At 47.4% G+C, this 18,402-nt stretch overlaps 1 protein-coding gene across 2 annotated transcripts in view; it reads left to right on the plus strand.

The window, feature by feature from the left end:
• The window catches only part of plod2 (procollagen-lysine, 2-oxoglutarate 5-dioxygenase 2), a 128,338-nt gene extending 110,652 nt beyond the window's left edge, over positions 1-17,686 (plus strand). For both annotated transcript variants that reach the window (XM_064949681.1, XM_064949682.1), the window contains 6 exons: positions 4,008-4,121; positions 4,806-4,871; positions 5,681-5,785; positions 6,600-6,746; positions 8,700-8,825; positions 16,679-17,686. In XM_064949681.1, the coding sequence (XP_064805753.1) occupies positions 4,008-4,121; positions 4,806-4,871; positions 5,681-5,785; positions 6,600-6,746; positions 8,700-8,825; positions 16,679-16,834 (714 nt within the window). In that variant the 3' untranslated portion in view covers positions 16,835-17,686. The remainder of the gene's footprint in view (positions 1-4,007; positions 4,122-4,805; positions 4,872-5,680; positions 5,786-6,599; positions 6,747-8,699; positions 8,826-16,678) is intronic.
• Positions 17,687-18,402: the final 716 nt, after the last annotated feature.

Below are 18,402 nucleotides of genomic sequence, written 5' to 3' on the forward strand. Positions count from 1 at the left end.
GAGAGCTATAGTAACGGAGGTATAGTCGCAGAGCTGCTATAGTCACGGAGCTGCTATAGTCACGGAGCTGCTATAGTCACGGAGCTGCTATAGTCGCAGAGCTGCTATAGTCACGGAGCTGCTATAGTCACGGAGCTACTATAGTAATGGAGCTATAGTCACGGAGCTGCTATAGTCATGGAGCTACTTTAGTTACAGAGCTACTATGGTCACGGAGCTGCTATAGTCACGGAGCTGCTATAGTCGCAGAGCTACTATAGTCGCAGAGCTGCTATAGTCACGGAGCTGCTATAGTCACGGAGCTACTATATTAATGGAGCTATAGTCACGGAGCTGCTATAGTCATGGAGCTACTTTAGTTACAGAGCTACTATAGTCACGGAGCTACTATAGTCACGGAGCTGCTATAGTCGCAGAGCTACTTTAGTAATGGAGCTATAGTCACGGAGCTGCTATAGTCATGGAGCTACTTTAGTTACAGAGCTACTATAGTCACGTAGCTGCTATAGTCACGGAGCTGCTATAGTCACGGAGCTACTATAGTAATGGAGCTATAGTCACGGAGCTACTATAGTCACGGAGCTACTTTAGTTACAGAGCTGCTATAGTCACGGAGCTGCTATGGTCGCAGAGCTGCTATAGTCGCGGAGCTATAGTCGCAGAACTGCTATAGTAACGGAGCTATTATGGTCGTAGAGCTACTATAGTCACGGAGCTACTATGTTCACGGAGCTACTTTAGTCATGGAGCTACTATAGTCACGGAGCTGTAGTCGCAGAGCTGCTATAGTGACGGAGCTACTATAGTCACGGAGCTACTATAATCACAGAGCTACTATAGTCACGGAGCTGTAGTCGCAGAGCTGCTATAGTGATGGAGCTACTATAGTCACGGAGCTACTATAATCACAGAGCTACTATAGTCACGGAGATGTAGTCGCAGAGCTGCTATAGTGACGGAGCTGCTATAGTCACGGAGCTACTATAATCACAGAGCTACTATAGTCACGGAGCTGCTATAGTAATTGAGCTATAGTCACGGAGCTACTATAGTCACGGAGCTATAGCCACGGAGCTACTATAGTAATGGAGCTACTATAGTCACGGAGCTACTGTAGTAACGGAGCTACTATAGTAACGGAGCTATAGTAACGTAGCTATAGTTGCGGAGCTACTATAGTAACAGAGCTATAGTCACAGAGCTACTATAGTCACGGAGCTACTATAGTAATTGAGCTATAGTAACGTAGCTATAGTTGCGGAGCTACTATGTAACAGAGCTACAATAGCCACAGAGCTATAGTCGCCGAGCCACTATAGTCATGGGGCTAGTATAGCCATGGAGCTACTATAGTAACAGAGCTATAGTAACGGAGCTACTATAGTAACGGAGCTATAGTAACGGGGCTACTATAGTAACGGAGCTATAGTAACGGGGCTACTATAGTAACGGAGCTATAGTAACGGAGCTACTATAGTAACAGAGCTATAGTAACGGAGCTACTATAGTCGCGGAGCTACTATAATCGCGGAGCTACTATAGTAATTGAGCTATAGTCACGGAGCTATAGTAACGTAGCTATAGTCGCCGAGCTACTATAGTCACGGGGCTACTATAGCCACGGAGCTACTGTGGTAATGGGAGCTACTATAGTAATTGAGCTATAGTCACGGAGCTATAGTCGCCGAGCTACTATAGTCACGGGGCTACTATAGCCACGGAACTACTATGTAATGGAGCTACTATAGTCACGGAGCTATTGTAGTCACTTAGCTACTATAGTCACTTAGCTACTATAGTCACTTAGCTACTATAGTCACGGAGCTACTGTAGTCTCTGAGCTACTATAGTCACGGAGCTACTGTAGTCTCTGAGCTACTATAGTCACGGAGCTACTATAGTCGCGGAGCCATAGTAATTTTCACCTGCAGGTTCCCAGCAGTTAAGATGCTTATTCCCCTCCCCTCTTCACATCTATACATGTGAGAAGCTTCTCCCTAAACCCCAACGCTGTGACCGTCTCACACCAGGCTAGCTGATCAGACCTAGACTATCAGTACACCTCCTAAAACCACTTCAATAAAATCAGAAATCATTATTTGGAGAAATCATTTGTATTAGAAACAGATGGTCTGAAATCCCAAACAAGCCAAACCTCCCAGCTGGTCAGCATTCTGGGAAAAGACAGAAAGCCAAGTCTGAGAGTGGGTCCAGTTCAGCTGCGTCCCTCCTCCTCCCCCCACAATGCAACGCCAGACGCCTTCCCTCCCCCTACCATGTCCCCTCCCTCCCTGTCCCCCCCTATCATGTCCCCTCCCTGTCCCTCCCTCTCCCTACCATGTCCCCTCCCTCCCCTACCATGTCCCCTCCCTCCCCTATCATGTCCCCTCCCTCCCCTACCATGTCCTCTCCCTCCATCTACCATGTCCTCTCCCTCCCCCTACCATGTCCTCTCCCTCCACCTACCATGTCCTCTCCCTCCACCTACCATGTCCTCTCCCTCCCCTACCATGTCCTCTCCCTCCCCTACCATGTCCTCTCCCTCCCCCTACCATGTCCTCTCCCTCCCCTACCATGTCCTCTCACTCCCCCTACCATGTCCTCTCCCTCCCCTACCATGTCCTCTCCCTCCCCTACCATGTCCTCTCCCTCCCCTACCATGTCCTCTCACTCCCCTACCATGTCCCCTCCCTCCCCTACCATGTCCCCTCCCTCCCCCTATCATTACCCCTCCCTCCCTGTCCTCCCCCTACCATGCCCCCCATCATGTCCCCTCCCTCCCCGTATCATGTCCCCTCCCTCCTCCTATCATGTCCCCTCCCTCCCCCTATCATTACCCCTCCCTCCCTGTCCTCCCCCTACCATGCCCCCCATCATGTCCCCTCCCTCCCCATATCATGTCCCCTCCCTCCCCATACCATGTCCCCTCCCTCCCCATATCATGTCCCCTCCCTCCCCGTATCATGTCCCCTCCCTCCTCCTATCATGTCCCCTCCCTCCCCGTATCATGTCCCCTCCCTCCTCCTTTCATGTCCCCTCCCTCCCCCTATCATGTCCCCTCCCTCCCCGTATCATGTCCCCTCCCTCCTCCTATCATGTCCCCTCCCTCCCCCTATCATGTCCCCTCCCTCCCCCATCATGTCCCCTCCCTCCCCCTATCATGTCCCCTCCCTCCCCGTATCATGTCCCCTCCCTCCTCCTATCATGTCCCCTCCCTGTCCCTCTCTCCCCCTACCATGTCCCCTCCCTCCCCCTATCATGTCCCCTCCCTCCCCCTATCATGTCCCCTCCCTCCCCCTATCATGTCCCCTCCCTCCTCCTATCATGTCCCCTCCCTCCCCCTATCATGTCCCCTCCCTCCCCCCATCATGTCCCCTCCCTCCCCCTATCATGTCCCCTCCCTCCCCGTATCATGTCCCCTCCCTCCTCCTATCATGTCCCCTCCCTGTCCCTCTCTCCCCCTACCATGTCCCCTCCCTCCCCCTATCATGTCCCCTCCCTCCCCCTATCATGTCCCCTCCCTCCCCGTATCATGTCCCCTCCCTCCTCCTATCATGTCCCCTCCCTCCCTCCCTGTCCCTCCCCCCATCATGTCCCCTCCCTCCCCATATCATGTCCCCTCCCTCCCCCTATCATGTCCCCTCCCTCCCCCTATCATGTCCCCTCCCTCCCCCTATCATGTCCCCTCCCTCCTCCTATCATGTCCCCTCCCTCCCTCCCTGTCTCCCTCCCCCTATCATGTCCCCTCCCTCCCCCTATCATGTCCTCTCCCTCCCCCTACCATGCCCCCCATCATGTCCCCTCCCTCCTCCTATCATGTCCCCTCCCTCCCTCCCTGTCCCTCCCCCTATCATGTCCCCTCCCTGTCCCTCTCTCCCCCTACCATGTCCCCTCCCTGTCCCTCCCCCTGACATGTACCCCCCCTGTAAGCAACTAATGCAGATGTACTTCTACTTAATGACTGAGCATTGTGGGAAGGCTAATTTGACTTTCTCTGTCCGCTACAGGGAATGTTCATGTACATTACAAACCGCCATGAGTTTGGAAGGCTAATATCCACAGCGAACTTCAACACGTCACACTATAACAGTGATTTGTGGCAAATATTTGAAAATCCAATGGTAGGTCCTCCCTACTTTTTGTTTTCTTTTTAAATATGTTTTGATGTCATGAGATACGATAGCCATTTGTCTGTATTGTTTGTAGTAAATAAAACATTTGCTTGAAACGTTTTGTGAACTTGGCTGATAAGGATCTGTGATTTACTGTGGATTCTGGGTTGTGTATGGTACCAATCTGCCTCTGTCTCTCTGACTCTCTCTCCTCTCTCTCTCTCCTCTCTCTCTGTCTCTGTCTCTGTCTCTCTCTCTCTCTCTCTCTCTCTCTCTCTGTCTCTGTCTCTCTCTCTCTCTCTCTGTCTCTCTCTCCTCTCTCTCTCTCTCTGTCTCTCTCTCTGTCTCTGTCTCTCTCTCTCTCTCTCTCTCTCTCTCTCTCTCTCTCTCTGTCTCTGTCTCTGTCTCTGTCTCTGTCTCTCTCTCTCTGTCTCTCTCTCCTCTCTCTCTCTCCTCTCTCTCTCTCTCTCTCTCTCTGTCTCTGTCTCTGTCTCTGTCTCTCTCTCTCTGTCTCTCTCTCCTCTCTCTCTCTCCTCTCTCTCTCTCTCTCTCTCTCTCTCTCTCTCTCTCTCCTCTCTCTCTCTCTCTCTCTCTCTCTCTCTCTCTCTGTCTCTGTCTCTCTCCTCTCTCTCTCTCTCTCTCTCTGTCTCTGTCTCTCTCTCTCTGTCTCCTCTCTATCTATCCATGTACCAGGACTGGAAGGAGAAATACATCCACCCCAACTACACACGCATCTTCACAGAGAACTACTTAGAAGAGGTGTGTGCACACATGTCAGTTTACATAGAGCTCATTCATACAGTCTGCTGCTGGACAGACACACTATAGAGCTCATTCATACAGTCTGCTGCTGGACAGACACGCTATAGAGCTCATTCATTTAGTCTGCAGCTGGACAGACACGCTATAGAGCTCATTCATACAGTACTGCTGGACAGACACACTATAGAGCTCATTCATTTAGTCTGCAGCTGGACAGACACACTATAGAGCTCATTCATACAGTCTGCTGCTGGACAGACACACTATAGAGCTCATTCATACAGTCTGCTGCTGGACAGACACACTATAGAGCTCATTCATACAGTGCTGCTGGACAGACACACTATAGAGCTCATTCATACAGTGCTGCTGGACAGACACACTATAGAGCTCATTCATTTAGTCTGCAGCTGGACAGACACACTATAGAGCTCATTCATTTAGTCTGCTGCTGGACAGACACTATAGAGCTCATTAATTTAGTCTGCAGCTGGACAGACACACTATAGAGCTCATTCATTTAGTCTACAGCTGGACAGACGCACTATAAGAGTACTTAATCTTCATTTTTTCTGATCGTCTTTCAACAATACCTCATGTTTCTCCATGTTCTCCATGCTTCCTAACTTCCTGAGTTTTTATTTTGTTTGTGAGTTCCTGAGTTCATTGAACTTGTTGAAGTTGATAAATGTATATTGATTTGGCCTCTGAAGCCTCGTCCTTCTAAACGTGTGTGTGTGTGCGTGTGTGTGTGTGTGTGTGTGCGTGTGTGTGTGTGTGTGTGTGCGTGTGCGTGTCTCCTCTAGCCGTGTCCAGATGTCTTCTGGTTCCCGGTCTTCACGGAGCGGGCCTGTGATGAGCTGGTGGAGGAGATGGAACACTATGGGTCCTGGTCTGGAGGCAACCACGAGGTCAGAGGTCAAACATAGTACATACTGTTCCCTTTCCGTATAAACCAGATCTGTTATTATTACACAGAGGGCCGGGATTCAATCCAAAGAGCCTTATAAGACAGAGCCGGCAGATTGTAAAGGCAATTTCCTCATCTGGTGTTCACAGAGCATCCATTCCCTTTAAAATGGTGTCATAGCGCCCCCTGGATTGACCCCCTGCTGTTGTTAATACTATTGTAGCTGGCAGATCTGACTTTAAAACAGCAATTAAAGGGGTGTTGATACCTGTTTTAATTCATGTGCGCAGTTTTATGTAGTGCTATATTATATTATAAACTCATGTTCATAATTCATGTGCGTAGTTTTATTCAGTGCTATATTATATTATTAACGCATGTTCATAATTCATGTGCGTAGTTTTATTCAGTGCTATATTATATTATAAACTCATGTTCATAGTACAGGTGTGGGGTTCTGAGATACCTGGTGTCTGGGGGGGGTTCTCTTCTACACTGTTCAACCAATCCAGTGAATGTGGAGGAGGAGTTAAGAAGGTGGAGTGTCTCCTTGATAAGGATAATAAAAGAGGAAGACTCAGCACAGGCTCTCTTTCCATTTCCCCTGAAAACCAGTTGTAGCCGACCCCATAAAGGGGGGGGGGGGTGTCTCTGCCACGTCCAGGTCGTTCAGGTTTAAACTCACACACACCCTCATCTGTCATCATCCCTAACATCCATCACCCTGGAGACAGCAGTCTCACACAGCCACACGGAGGAGGTTCTGGTAGGTTCTATCAATGTCCTGTTGTTGTTTCCTGGTTTCTTACTATCAGGACAAGAGGATCACTGGCGGCTATGAGACGGTGCCGACCGATGACATCCACATGAAGCAGATCGGCTACGATAAGGAGTGGCTACACTTCATCAGAGAGTTCATATCCCCCGTCACGCTCAAAGTCTTCTCCGGATACTACACCAAGGTATCTGTCTGTCTGTCTGTCTGTCTGTCTGTCTGTCTGTCTGGTCAACCCTCCTGTTACATCAACCCTCCTGTTACCTCAACCCTCCTGTTACCTCAACCCTCCTGTTACCTCAACCCTCCTGTTACCTCAACCCTCCTGTTACCTCAACCCTCCTGTTACCTCAACCCTCCTGTTACCTCAACCCTCCTGTTACCTCATCCCTCCTGTTACCTCAACCCTCCTGTTACCTCAACCCTCCTGTTACCTCAACCCTCCTGTTACCTCAACCCTCCTGTTACCTCATCCCTCCTGTTACCTCAACCCTCCTGTTACATCATCCCTCCTGTTACCTCAACCCTCCTGTTACCTCAACCCTCCTGTTACCTCAACCCTCCTGTTACCTCATCCCTCCTGTTACCTCAACCCTCCTCCATAGTGCATGACAGAGTTCTTCAGTATATTTATTCGCAATTATCCAACATCCCCTTCAGATCTATTGTTCAATTTATACGTTGAGAAAGCAGATAATGACAAAGAGCTTGTGAAAGACATCAAAAGGGTTTCAAGTCAAACTCCTCGTTTCGGCCAAAGAGGAGACAGCGTGTTCAGCCTGTGGATCCAGAAAGATTCCCTTTTGAAGAAGATGTCAAAGTCCCCTTCCCTTGCAGGACATCTTTACCCTTTCTAGTCCAATGAGAGAACTAATAGGATGCCCAGCTTGTACAAAATGAGCAGGAACTAGATTTATTTGTTCTCACCTGTCTACATATTGCAGTTTTGTCATATGTGCCAGATGTCTCAAGTTTTGAAGGAGCGTGCAGTAGGCATGCTGACTGCAGGAATGTCCACCAGAGTTGTTGCCAGATCATTTATTGTTCATTTATCTACCACAAGCCGCCTCAAAAGTTGTTTTAGATCATTTAGCAGTACATCCAACCGGCCTCACAACCGCAGACCATGTGTAACCACACCAGTCCAAGACCTCCACATCCGGATTCTTCGCCTGCGGGATGGTCTGGGACCAGCCACCCGGACAGCTGATGAAACTGTGGGTTTGCACAACCAAATCATTTCTGCACAAACTGTCAGAAACTGTCTCAGTGGAGCTCATCTGCGTGCTCGTCGTCCTCACCAGGGTCTTGACCTGAATGCAGTTTGGCGTCGTAACCGACTTCAGTGGGCCAAATACTCACTTTCGATGACCACTGGCATGCTGGAGAAGTGTGCTCTTCATGGATGAATCCCAGTTTCAACTGTACCAGGCAGATGGTGATGACTTTGAGCGTGACGGGGGACATGTGGCCAAGTGGTTTGCTGATTTTAACGTTGTGAACAATGTGCCCCATGGTGGTGCTGGTGTGGTTATGGTATGGGCAGGTAGAATCTACGGACAACGAACACAATTTCATTTCATCGATGGCAATTTGAATGAACAGAGATACCGTGAGGAGATCCTGAGGCCCATTGTCGTGTCATTCATCTGCCACGCTCATGTTTCAGCATGATGATGCACGGACACAAGTCTCAAGGATCTGTACACAATTCCTGGAAGCTGAAAAGGTCCCAGTTCTTCCATAGCCTGTATACTCACCAGACATGTCACCCGTTGAGCATGTTTGGGATGCTCTGGATCGACGTGTACGACACCAGTTCCCTCCAATATCCAGCAACTTCACACAGCCATTGGAGAGGAGTGGGACAACATTCCTCAGGCCACAATCAACAGCCTGATCAACTCTATGTGAAGGAGATGTGTCGCGCTGCATGAGGCAAATGTTCACACCAGATACCTTTTTTTTTTAAAGATATCTGTGACCAACAAATGCATATCTGTATTCCCAGTCATGTGAAAGCCATAAATTAGAGCCTAGAAATTATTTAAATTGACTGGTTTCGTTCTATGAAATTGTTGCATGTTGCGTTTTATATTTTTGTTCAGTGTAAATGTGTGATTTGGGCTGTTCTCCACAGGGCTATGCAGTGATGAACTTCGTAGTGAAGTACACCCCCGGCAGGCAGGCCTACCTGAGACCCCATCATGACTCCTCCACATTCACCATCAACGTTGCTCTCAACAGCAAAGGAACTGACTTCCAGGTAAAACATTGTACTGAATCTCAACACAAACGTACACCTCCCTCCCTATACACCTCCCTCCCTATACACCTCCCTGTACACCTCCATGTACACCTCCCTCCCTATACACCTCCCTCCCTATACACCTCCCTCCATGTACACCTCCCTATACACCTCCCTCCCTATACACCTCTCCCTATACACCTCCCTATACACCTCCCTCCCTATACACCTCCCTATACACCTCTCTATACACCTCCCTCCCTATACACCTCCCTCCCTATACACCTCCCTCCCTATACACCTCCCTCCCTATACACCTCCCTCCCTATACACCTCCCTCCCTATACACCTCCCTCCCTATACACCTCCCTCCCTATACACCTCCCTCCCTATACACCTCCCTAAACACTCCCTCCCTATACACCTCCCTCCCTATACACCTCCCTATACACCTCCCTAAACACTCCCTCCCTATACACCTCCCTATACACCTCCCTCCCTATACACCTCCCTATACACCTCCCTCCCTATACACCTCCCTCCCTATACACCTCCCTATACACCTCCCTCCCTATACACCTCCCTGTACACCTCCCTATACACCTCCCTCCCTATACACCTCCCTGTACACCTCCCTATACACCTCCCTCCCTATACACCTCCCTATACACCTCCCTCACTATACACCTCCCTATACACCTCCCTCCCTGTACACCTCCCTGTACACCTCCCTGTACACCTCCCTGTACACCTCCCTCCCAATACACCTCCCTGTACACCTCCCTATACACCTCCCTGTACACCTCCCTGTACACCTCCCTCCCTGTACACATCCCTATACACCCCCTCCCTATACACCTCCCTCCCTGTACACATCCCTATACACCCCCTCCCTATACACCTCCCTCCCTGTACACATCCCTATACACCCCCTCCCTATACACCCCCCTCCCTATACACCTCCCTCCCTGTACACATCCCTATACACCTCCCTCCCTATACACCTCCCTCCCTGTACACATCCCTATACACCTCCCTCCCTATACACCTCCCTCCCTGTACACATCCCTATACACCTCCCTCCCTGTACACCTCCCTGTACACCTCCCTATACACCTCCCTATACACCTCCCTCCCTGTACACCTCCCTGTACACCTCCCTATACACCTCCCTCCCTGTACACCTCCCTATACACCTCCCTCCCTGTACACCTCCCTGTACACCTCCCTGTACACCTCCCTGTACACCTCCCTATACACCTCCCTCCCTGTACACCTCCCTATACACCTCCCTCCCTGTACACCTCCCTGTACACCTCCCTATACACCTCCCTCCCTGTACACCTCCCTGTACACCTCCCTGTACACCTCCCTGTACACCTCCCTATACACCTCCCTCCCTGTACACCTCCCTATACACCTCCCTCCCTGTACACCTCCCTGTACACCTCCCTGTACACCTCCCTATACACCTCCCTCCCTGTACACATCCCTATACACCTCCCTCCCTGTACACCTCCCTGTACACCTCCCTATACACCTCCCTATACACCTCCCTCCCTATACACCTCCCTATACACCTCCCTCCCTGTACACCTCCCTGTACACCTCCATGTACACCTCCCTCCCTGTACACCTCCCTATACACCTCCCTCCCTGTACACCTCCCTGTACACCTCCCTATACACCTCCCTATACACCTCCCTCCCTATACACCTCCCTATACACCTCCCTCCCTGTACACCTCCCTATACACCTCCCTATACACCTCCCTCCCTGTACACCTCCCTATACACCTCCCTATACACCTCCCTGTACACCTCCCTGTACACCTCCCTCCCTGTACACCTCCCTCCCTATACACCCCCCTCCCTATACACCTGCCTATACACCTCCCTATACACCTCCCTGTACACCTCCCTGTACACCTCCCTCCCTGTACACCTCCCTCCCTGTACACCTCCCTCCCTGTATACCTCCCTATACACCTCTCTATACACCTCCCTCCCTATACACCTCCCTCCCTATACACCTCCCTATACACCTCCCTGTACACCTCCCTATACACCTCTCTATGCACCTCCCTGTACACCTCCCTATACCCCTCCCTATACACCTCCCTATACACCTCCCTGTACACCTCCCTCCATGTACACCTCCCTATACACCTCCCTCCCTATACACCTCCCTCCCTATACACCTCCCTCCCTGTACACCTCCCTGTACACCTCCCTCCCTATACACCTCCCTATACACCTCCCTGTACACCTCCCTATACCCCTCCCTATACACCTCCCTATACCCCTCCCTATACACCTCCCTGTACACCTCCCTCCATGTACACCTCCCTATACACCTCCCTCCCTATACACCTCCCTCCCTATACACCTCCCTCCCTATACACCTCCCTCCCTATACACCTCCCTATACACCTCCCTGTACACCTCCCTATACCCCTCCCTATACACCTCCCTATACCCCTCCCTGTACCCCTCCCTATACACCTCCCTATACACCACAGTGTTGTGTTCTATCTCTTAGTGGACAGTGTTGTGTTCTATCTCCTAGTGGACAGTGTTGTGTTCTATCTCTTAGTGGACAGTGTTGTGTTCTATCTCTTAGTGGACAGTGTTGTGTTCTATCTCTTAGTGGACAGTGTTGTGTTCTATCTCTTAGTGGACAGTGTTGTGTTCTATCTCTTAGTGGACAGTGTTGTGTTCTATCTCTTAGTGGACAGTGTTGTGTTCTATCTCTTAGTGGACAGTGTTGTGTTCTATCTCCTAGTGGACAGTGTTGTGTTCTATCTCTTAGTGGACAGTGTTGTGTTCTATCTCCTAGTGGACAGTGTTGTGTTCTATCTCCTAGTGGACAGTGTTCTGTTCTATTTTCTAGTGGACAGTGTTGTGTTCTATCTCTTAGTGGACAGTGTTGTGTTCTATCTCCTCGTGGACAGTGTTGTGTTCTATCTCCTAGTGGACAGTGTTGTGTTCTATCTCTTAGTGGACAGTGTTGTGTTCTATCTCCTAGTGGACAGTGTTGTGTTCTATCCCCAGTGTTCTGTTCTATCTCTTAGTGGACAGTGTTGTGTTCTATCTCTTAGTGGACAGTGTTGTGTTCTATCTCCTAGTGGACAGTGTTGTGTTCTATCTCTTAGTGGACAGTGTTCTGTTCTATTTTCTAGTGGACAGTGTTGTGTTCTATCTCTTAGTGGACAGTGTTCTGTTCTATCCCCAGTGTTGTGTTCTATCTCTTAGTGGACTGTGTTCTGTTCTATCTCCTAGTGCACAGTGTTGTGTTCTATCTCCTAGTGGACATTGTTGTGTTCTATCTCTTAGTGGACAGTGTTCTGTTCTATCTCCTCGTGGACAGTGTTGTGTTCTATCCCCAGTGTTGTGTTCTATCTCTTAGTGGACAGTGTTCTGTTCTATCTCCTAGTGGACAGTGTTGTGTTCTATCCCCAGTGTTGTGTTCTATCTCCTAGTGGACAGTGTTGTGTTCTATCCCCAGTGTTGTGTTCTATCTCCTAGTGGACAGTGTTGTGTTCTATCTCCTAGTGGACAGTGTTGTGTTCTATCTCCTAGTGGACAGTGTTGTGTTCTATCTCTTAGTGGACAGTGTTGTGTTCTATCTCCTAGTGGACAGTGTTCTGTTCTATCTCCTAGTGGACAGTGTTGTGTTCTATCCCCAGTGTTGTGTTCTATCTCCTAGTGGACAGTGTTGTGTTCTATCTCTTAGTGGACAGTGTTGTGTTCTATCTCCTAGTGGACAGTGTTCTGTTCTATCTCCTAGTGGACAGTGTTGTGTTCTATCCCCAGTGTTGTGTTCCATCTCCTAGTGGACAGTGTTGTGTTCTATCTCCTCGTGGACAGTGTTGTGTTCTATCCCCAGTGTTGTGTTCTATCTCTTAGTGGACAGTGTTCTCCTCGTGGACAGTGTTGTGTTCTATCTCCTAGTGAACAGTGTTGTGTTCTATCCCCAGTGTTGTGTTCTATCTCTTTGTGGACAGTGTTCTGTTTTATCTCCAAGTGGACAGTGTTCTCCTCGTGGACAGTGTTGTGTTCTATCTCCTAGTGAACAGTGTTGTGTTCTATCCCCAGTGTTGTGTTCTATCTCTTTGTGGACAGTGTTCTGTTTTATCTCCAAGTGGACAGTGTTCTCCTCGTGGACAGTGTTGTGTTCTATCTCCTAGTGAACAGTGTTGTGTTCTATCCCCAGTGTTGTGTTCTATCTCTTAGTGGACAGTGTTGTGTTCCATCTCCTAGTGGACAGTGTTGTGTTCTATCTCCTCGTGGACAGTGTTGTGTTCTATCTCTTAGTGGACAGTGTTGTGTTCTATCTCCTAGTGGACAGTGTTGTGTTCTATCCCCAGTGTTGTGTTCCATCTCCTAGTGGACAGTGTTGTGTTCTATCCCCAGTGTTGTGTTCTATATCCTAGTGGACAGTGTTCTGTTCTATCTCTTAGTGGACAGTGTTCTGTTCTATTTTCTAGTGGACAGTGTTCTGTTCTATCTCCTAGTGGACAGTGTTCTGTTCTATCTCCTAGTGGACAGTGTTCTGTTCTATATCTTAGTGGACAGTGTTGTGTTCTATCTCTTAGTGGACAGTGTTGTGTTCTATCTCCTAGTGGACAGTGTTGTGTTCTATCTCTTAGTGGACAGTGTTGTGTTCTATCTCTTAGTGGACAGTGTTGTGTTCCATCTCCTAGTGGACAGTGTTGTGTTCCATCTCCTAGTGGACAGTGTTGTGTTCTATCTCTTAGTGGACAGTGTTGTGTTCTATCTCTTAGTGGACAGTGTTGTGTTCTATCTCCTAGTGGACAGTGTTGTGTTCTATCTCCTAGTGGACAGTGTTGTGTTCTATCTCCTAGTGGACAGTGTTGTGTTCTATCTCCTAGTGGACAGTGTTGTGTTCCATCTCTTAGTGGACAGTGTTGTGTTCTATCTCTTAGTGGACAGTGTTGTGTTCCATCTCCTAGTGGACAGTGTTGTGTTCTATCCCCAGTGTTGTGTTCCATCTCCTAGTGGACAGTGTTGTGTTCTATCTCTTAGTGGACAGTGTTGTGTTCTATCTCCTAGTGGACAGTGTTGTGTTCTATCTCCTAGTGGACAGTGTTGTGTTCTATCTCCTAGTGGACAGTGTTGTGTTCTATCTCCTAGTGGACAGTGTTGTGTTCTATCTCCTAGTGGACAGTGTTGTGTTCTATCTCCTAGTGGACAGTGTTGTGTTCCATCTCTTAGTGGACAGTGTTGTGTTCTATCTCCTAGTGGACAGTGTTGTGTTCCATCTCCTAGTGGACAGTGTTGTGTTCTATCCCCAGTGTTGTGTTCCATCTCCTAGTGGACAGTGTTGTTTTCTATCTCCTAGTGGACAGTGTTCTGTTCTATCTCCTAGTGGACAGTGTTGTGTTCTATCTCCTAGTGGACAGTGTTGTGTTCTATCTCTTAGTGGACAGTGTTGTTTTCTATCTCCTAGTGGACAGTGTTCTGTTCTATCTCCTAGTGGACAGTGTTGTGTTCTATCTCCTCGTGGACATTGTTGTTTTCTATCTCCTAGTGGACAGTGTTCTGTTCTATATCTTAGTGGACAGTGTTGTGTTCTCTCCCCAGTGTTGTGTTCTATCTCTTAGTGGACAGTGTTGTGTTCTATCTCTTAGTGGACAGTGTTGTGTTCCATCCCCAGTGTTGTGTTCTATCTCTTAGTGGACAGTGTTCTGTTTTATCTCCAAGTGGACAGTGTTGTGTTCTATCTCCTAGTGGACAGTGTTGTGTTCTATCTCCTAGTGGACAGTGTTCTGTTCGATCCCCAGTGTTGTGTTCCATCTCCTAGTGGACAGTGTTGTGTTCCATCTCCTAGTGGACAGTGTTGTGTTCCATCTCCTAGTGGACAGTGTTGTGTTCTATCTCCTAGTGGACAGTGTTGTGCTCTATCTCTTCGTGGACAGTGTTGTGTTCTATCTACAAGTGGACAGTGTTCTGTTCTATCCACGGTGTTGTGTTCTATCCCCAGTGTAGTAGCTACTATCTTGTCTCATCGCTACAACTCCCATACGGGCTCAGGAGAGACGAAGGTTGAACGTCATGCGTCCTCCGAAACACAAGCCAACCAAGCCGCACTGCTTCTTAATACAGCTAGCACTGGCCCACTGTGCCACCTGGGAGTGTGTTCTATTACATCGTTTGTAAATGATGTCTGATTGTTGGAGTGTGCCCCTGGCTATCTGTACATTTTTAAAACAAGAAAATGGTGCTGTCTGCTTTGCTTAATACAGTGAGGGAAAAAAGTGTTTGATCCCCTGCTGATTTTGTACGTTTGCCCACTGACAAAGAAATCATACGTCTATCATTTTAATGGGAGGTTTATTTGAACAGTGAGAGACAGAATAACTGAGAACACTCCCTTTAAGAGTGTGCTCCTAATCTCAGCTCGTTACCTGTATAAAAGACAGTGTGCTCCTAATCTCAGCTCGTTACCTGTATAAAAGACAGTGTGCTCCTAATCTCAGCTCGTTACCTGTATAAAAGACAGTGTGTTCCTAATCTCAGCTCGTTACCTGTATAAAAGACAGTGTGTTCCTAATCTCAGCTCGTTACCTTTATAAAAGACAGTGTGCTCCTAATCTCAGCTCGTTACCTGTATAAAAGACAGTGTGTTCCTAATCTCAGCTCGTTACCTGTATAAAAGACAGTGTGCTCCTAATCTCAGCTCGTTACCTGTATAAAAGACAGTGTGCTCCTAATCTCAGCTCGTTACCTGTATAAAAGACAGTGTGCTCCTAATCTCAGCTCGTTACCTGTATAAAAGACAGTGTGCTCCTAATCTCAGCTCGTTACCTGTATAAAAGACAATGTGCTCCTAATCTCAGCTCGTTACCTGTATAAAAGACAGTGTGCTCCTAATCTCAGCTCGTTACCTGTATAAAAGACAGTGTGCTCCTAATCTCAGCTCGTTACCTGTATAAAAGACAGTGTGCTCCTAATCTCAGCTCGTTACCTGTATAAAAGACAGTGTGCTCCTAATCTCAGCTCGTTACCTGTATAAAAGACAGTGTGCTCCTAATCTCAGCTCGTTACCTGTATAAAAGACACCTGGGAGCTAGAAATCTTTCTCATTGAGAGGGGGACAATTACTTATTTCCCTCATTAAAATGCAAATCAATTTATAACATTTTTGACATGCATTTTTTTGGATTTTGTTGTTGTTATTCTGTTAAAAAAAACCTACAATTAAATTAATAGTCTGTGGGCAAACATCAGTGGGCAAACATACAAAATCATCAAATACCTTTTTCACTGTATATGGAATTAAAAATGATCTATACTTAAGTATTTTTTAGCAGTTACATTTACTTTTGATACTTATGTATATTTAAAACCAAATACTTTTAGACGTTTGCTCAAGTAGTATTTTACTGGGTAACTTTCACTTTTACTTAAACTTTCTATTAAGGTGTCTTTACTTTTAATCAAGTATGACAATTGGGTACCTTTTCCACCGCTGTCCCCCCCTCTCCTCTCTCTCTGTCCCCCCCTTCTCTCTCTTTCTCTATATCTCTACTCCCCCTCTTTCTCTCGCTCCCCCCGCCCTCTCTCTCTCTCCAGGGTGTTGGCTGTCGGTTCCACAGGTATAACTGCTCACTAGATTCTCCCCCTCTCTCTCTCTCTCTCTCTCTCTCTTTCTCTCTCTCTCTCTTCAGGGTGGAGGCTGTCGGTTCCACAGGTATAACTGCTCACTAGATTCCCCCCCTCTCTCTCTCTCTCTCTCTCTCTCTCCAGGGTGGAGGCTGTCGGTTACACAGGTATAACTGCTCACTAGATTCTCCCCCTCTCTCTCTCTCTCTCTCTCTCTCTCTCTCTCTCTCTCTCTCTCTCCAGGGTGGAGGCTGTCGGTTCCACAGGTATAACTGCTCCGTAGATTCTCCCAGGAAGGGCTGGAGTTTCATGCATCCAGGCCGTCTGACACACCTCCACGAAGGCCTGCCCACCACCAACGGAACACGCTACATCGCTGTCTCCTTCATCGACCCTTGAACTCTACACTACGCTAGCGTAGGATTTGATCAGGTTTCATTTTTGTAAAAAAAAAAAAAGAAGGGTGTTTAATTTGATCTATTTTGTTTGTAATGATAAAGTGCCTTATGTTGTACTTTATACATTTTTACTGATGCCAGTTACTGTACAAATAAATAGTTTAAAAAGACAAAGGAATTGTGGGTAATGTCATGCCAGAGTCAGACGATCCCCTACATTTGAAACTCTCTGTCAAACAGAGTGTGGTGTCATGAAGGGACGTGATGTCATCGCTGTCAGTCAGCGGTTTAGGTTCCTTCTTCATCTTCACTTTCACTCTATACTGTAATAATCATTATTTATTAGTCAGCAGTCCAACCCTTAAGGGAAACAAAATCTATGTGTTAAGGATTAATGCCAATGGCATTCCTGGCTTGTCTTAGCTGTTTTAATTCAATTACTTGTTTGTATATTTCACATTAAGTTGTCTAGTTTTGAAACCATTTTCCATGTTCTGTCTACACCTTTTTGTAAACTTTGGGTTGCAGTTTGTTACCTGATGTTAATATGACCTACATGTCCAAGGAAATATATTTACATTTTTGGTAATTTAGCACACGAGATAATAAAATATATGACATCGGAATTTAATATGAATTCTGTAATTCTAGTTCGATATTGTCAAATAAATGTTTTACTTGACATGATTGTTTACATCGCAGGACAGCCGTTGATGACGTTTCCTTCCTGAACTGAAACATTTTAGAGATGTTTACATTCTCTGAAAGTTGTTTGTGAATGAACTTTGAACCTAAGTTAACTTATTGTGAAATTGATGGAAACGGAATAAAATATGTTTTAAAAAAAAAACAACATGAATAGCGATTTCTTTTTTCTCGCTTCCCTTCAACTGCTTTTTGTTTGGAGAAATGATCCTAGAGGACCCGATAGTCAAAAGGAGACGTGGAAGTTCTAGCTACAAACAGCTTGTAGTTTTCCCCTCTATTGTCACTTCTATCTCTGCATTGCTTCAAGGAAAAGATTGCAATCTGTAGATGGAATTTAGACTCGCTTCATCAGAAATGCCAATCTGTTCACCCTTATTGTGTTTTAAAAAAATGTCTCAAGAACAGTTCATCCCTCTTAATCACCCCTCACCAATACACACACACACATGTGCAGAATCAATCACTGGCAGTGAAGAATGCATGACCCCAGTTTGGCTAGGGAGTGGTACTATGCTTCATTGAGAGGTGGGTGGGGGTCTGTACTGTCTCTGTGTCGATGTTCAGTACACTGTGTAGAGTGAAGGGTCAGTACACTGTGTAGAGTGAAGTTTCAGTACACTGTAGAGTGAAGTTTCAGTACACTGTAGAGTGAAGTTTCAGTACACTGTGTAGAGTGAAGTTTCAGTACACTGTAGAGTGAAGTTTCAGTACACTGTGTAGAGTGAAGTTTCAGTACACTGTGTAGAGTGAAGGGTCAGTACACTGTGTAGAGTGAAGTTTCAGTACACTGTGTAGAGTGAAGGGTCAGTACACTGTGTAGAGTGAAGGGTCAGTACACTGTGTAGAGTGAAGGGTCAGTAC

This window comes from Oncorhynchus masou, chromosome 30, assembly GCF_036934945.1.
Source record: "Oncorhynchus masou masou isolate Uvic2021 chromosome 30, UVic_Omas_1.1, whole genome shotgun sequence".
NCBI lineage: Eukaryota > Metazoa > Chordata > Actinopteri > Salmoniformes > Salmonidae > Oncorhynchus > Oncorhynchus masou.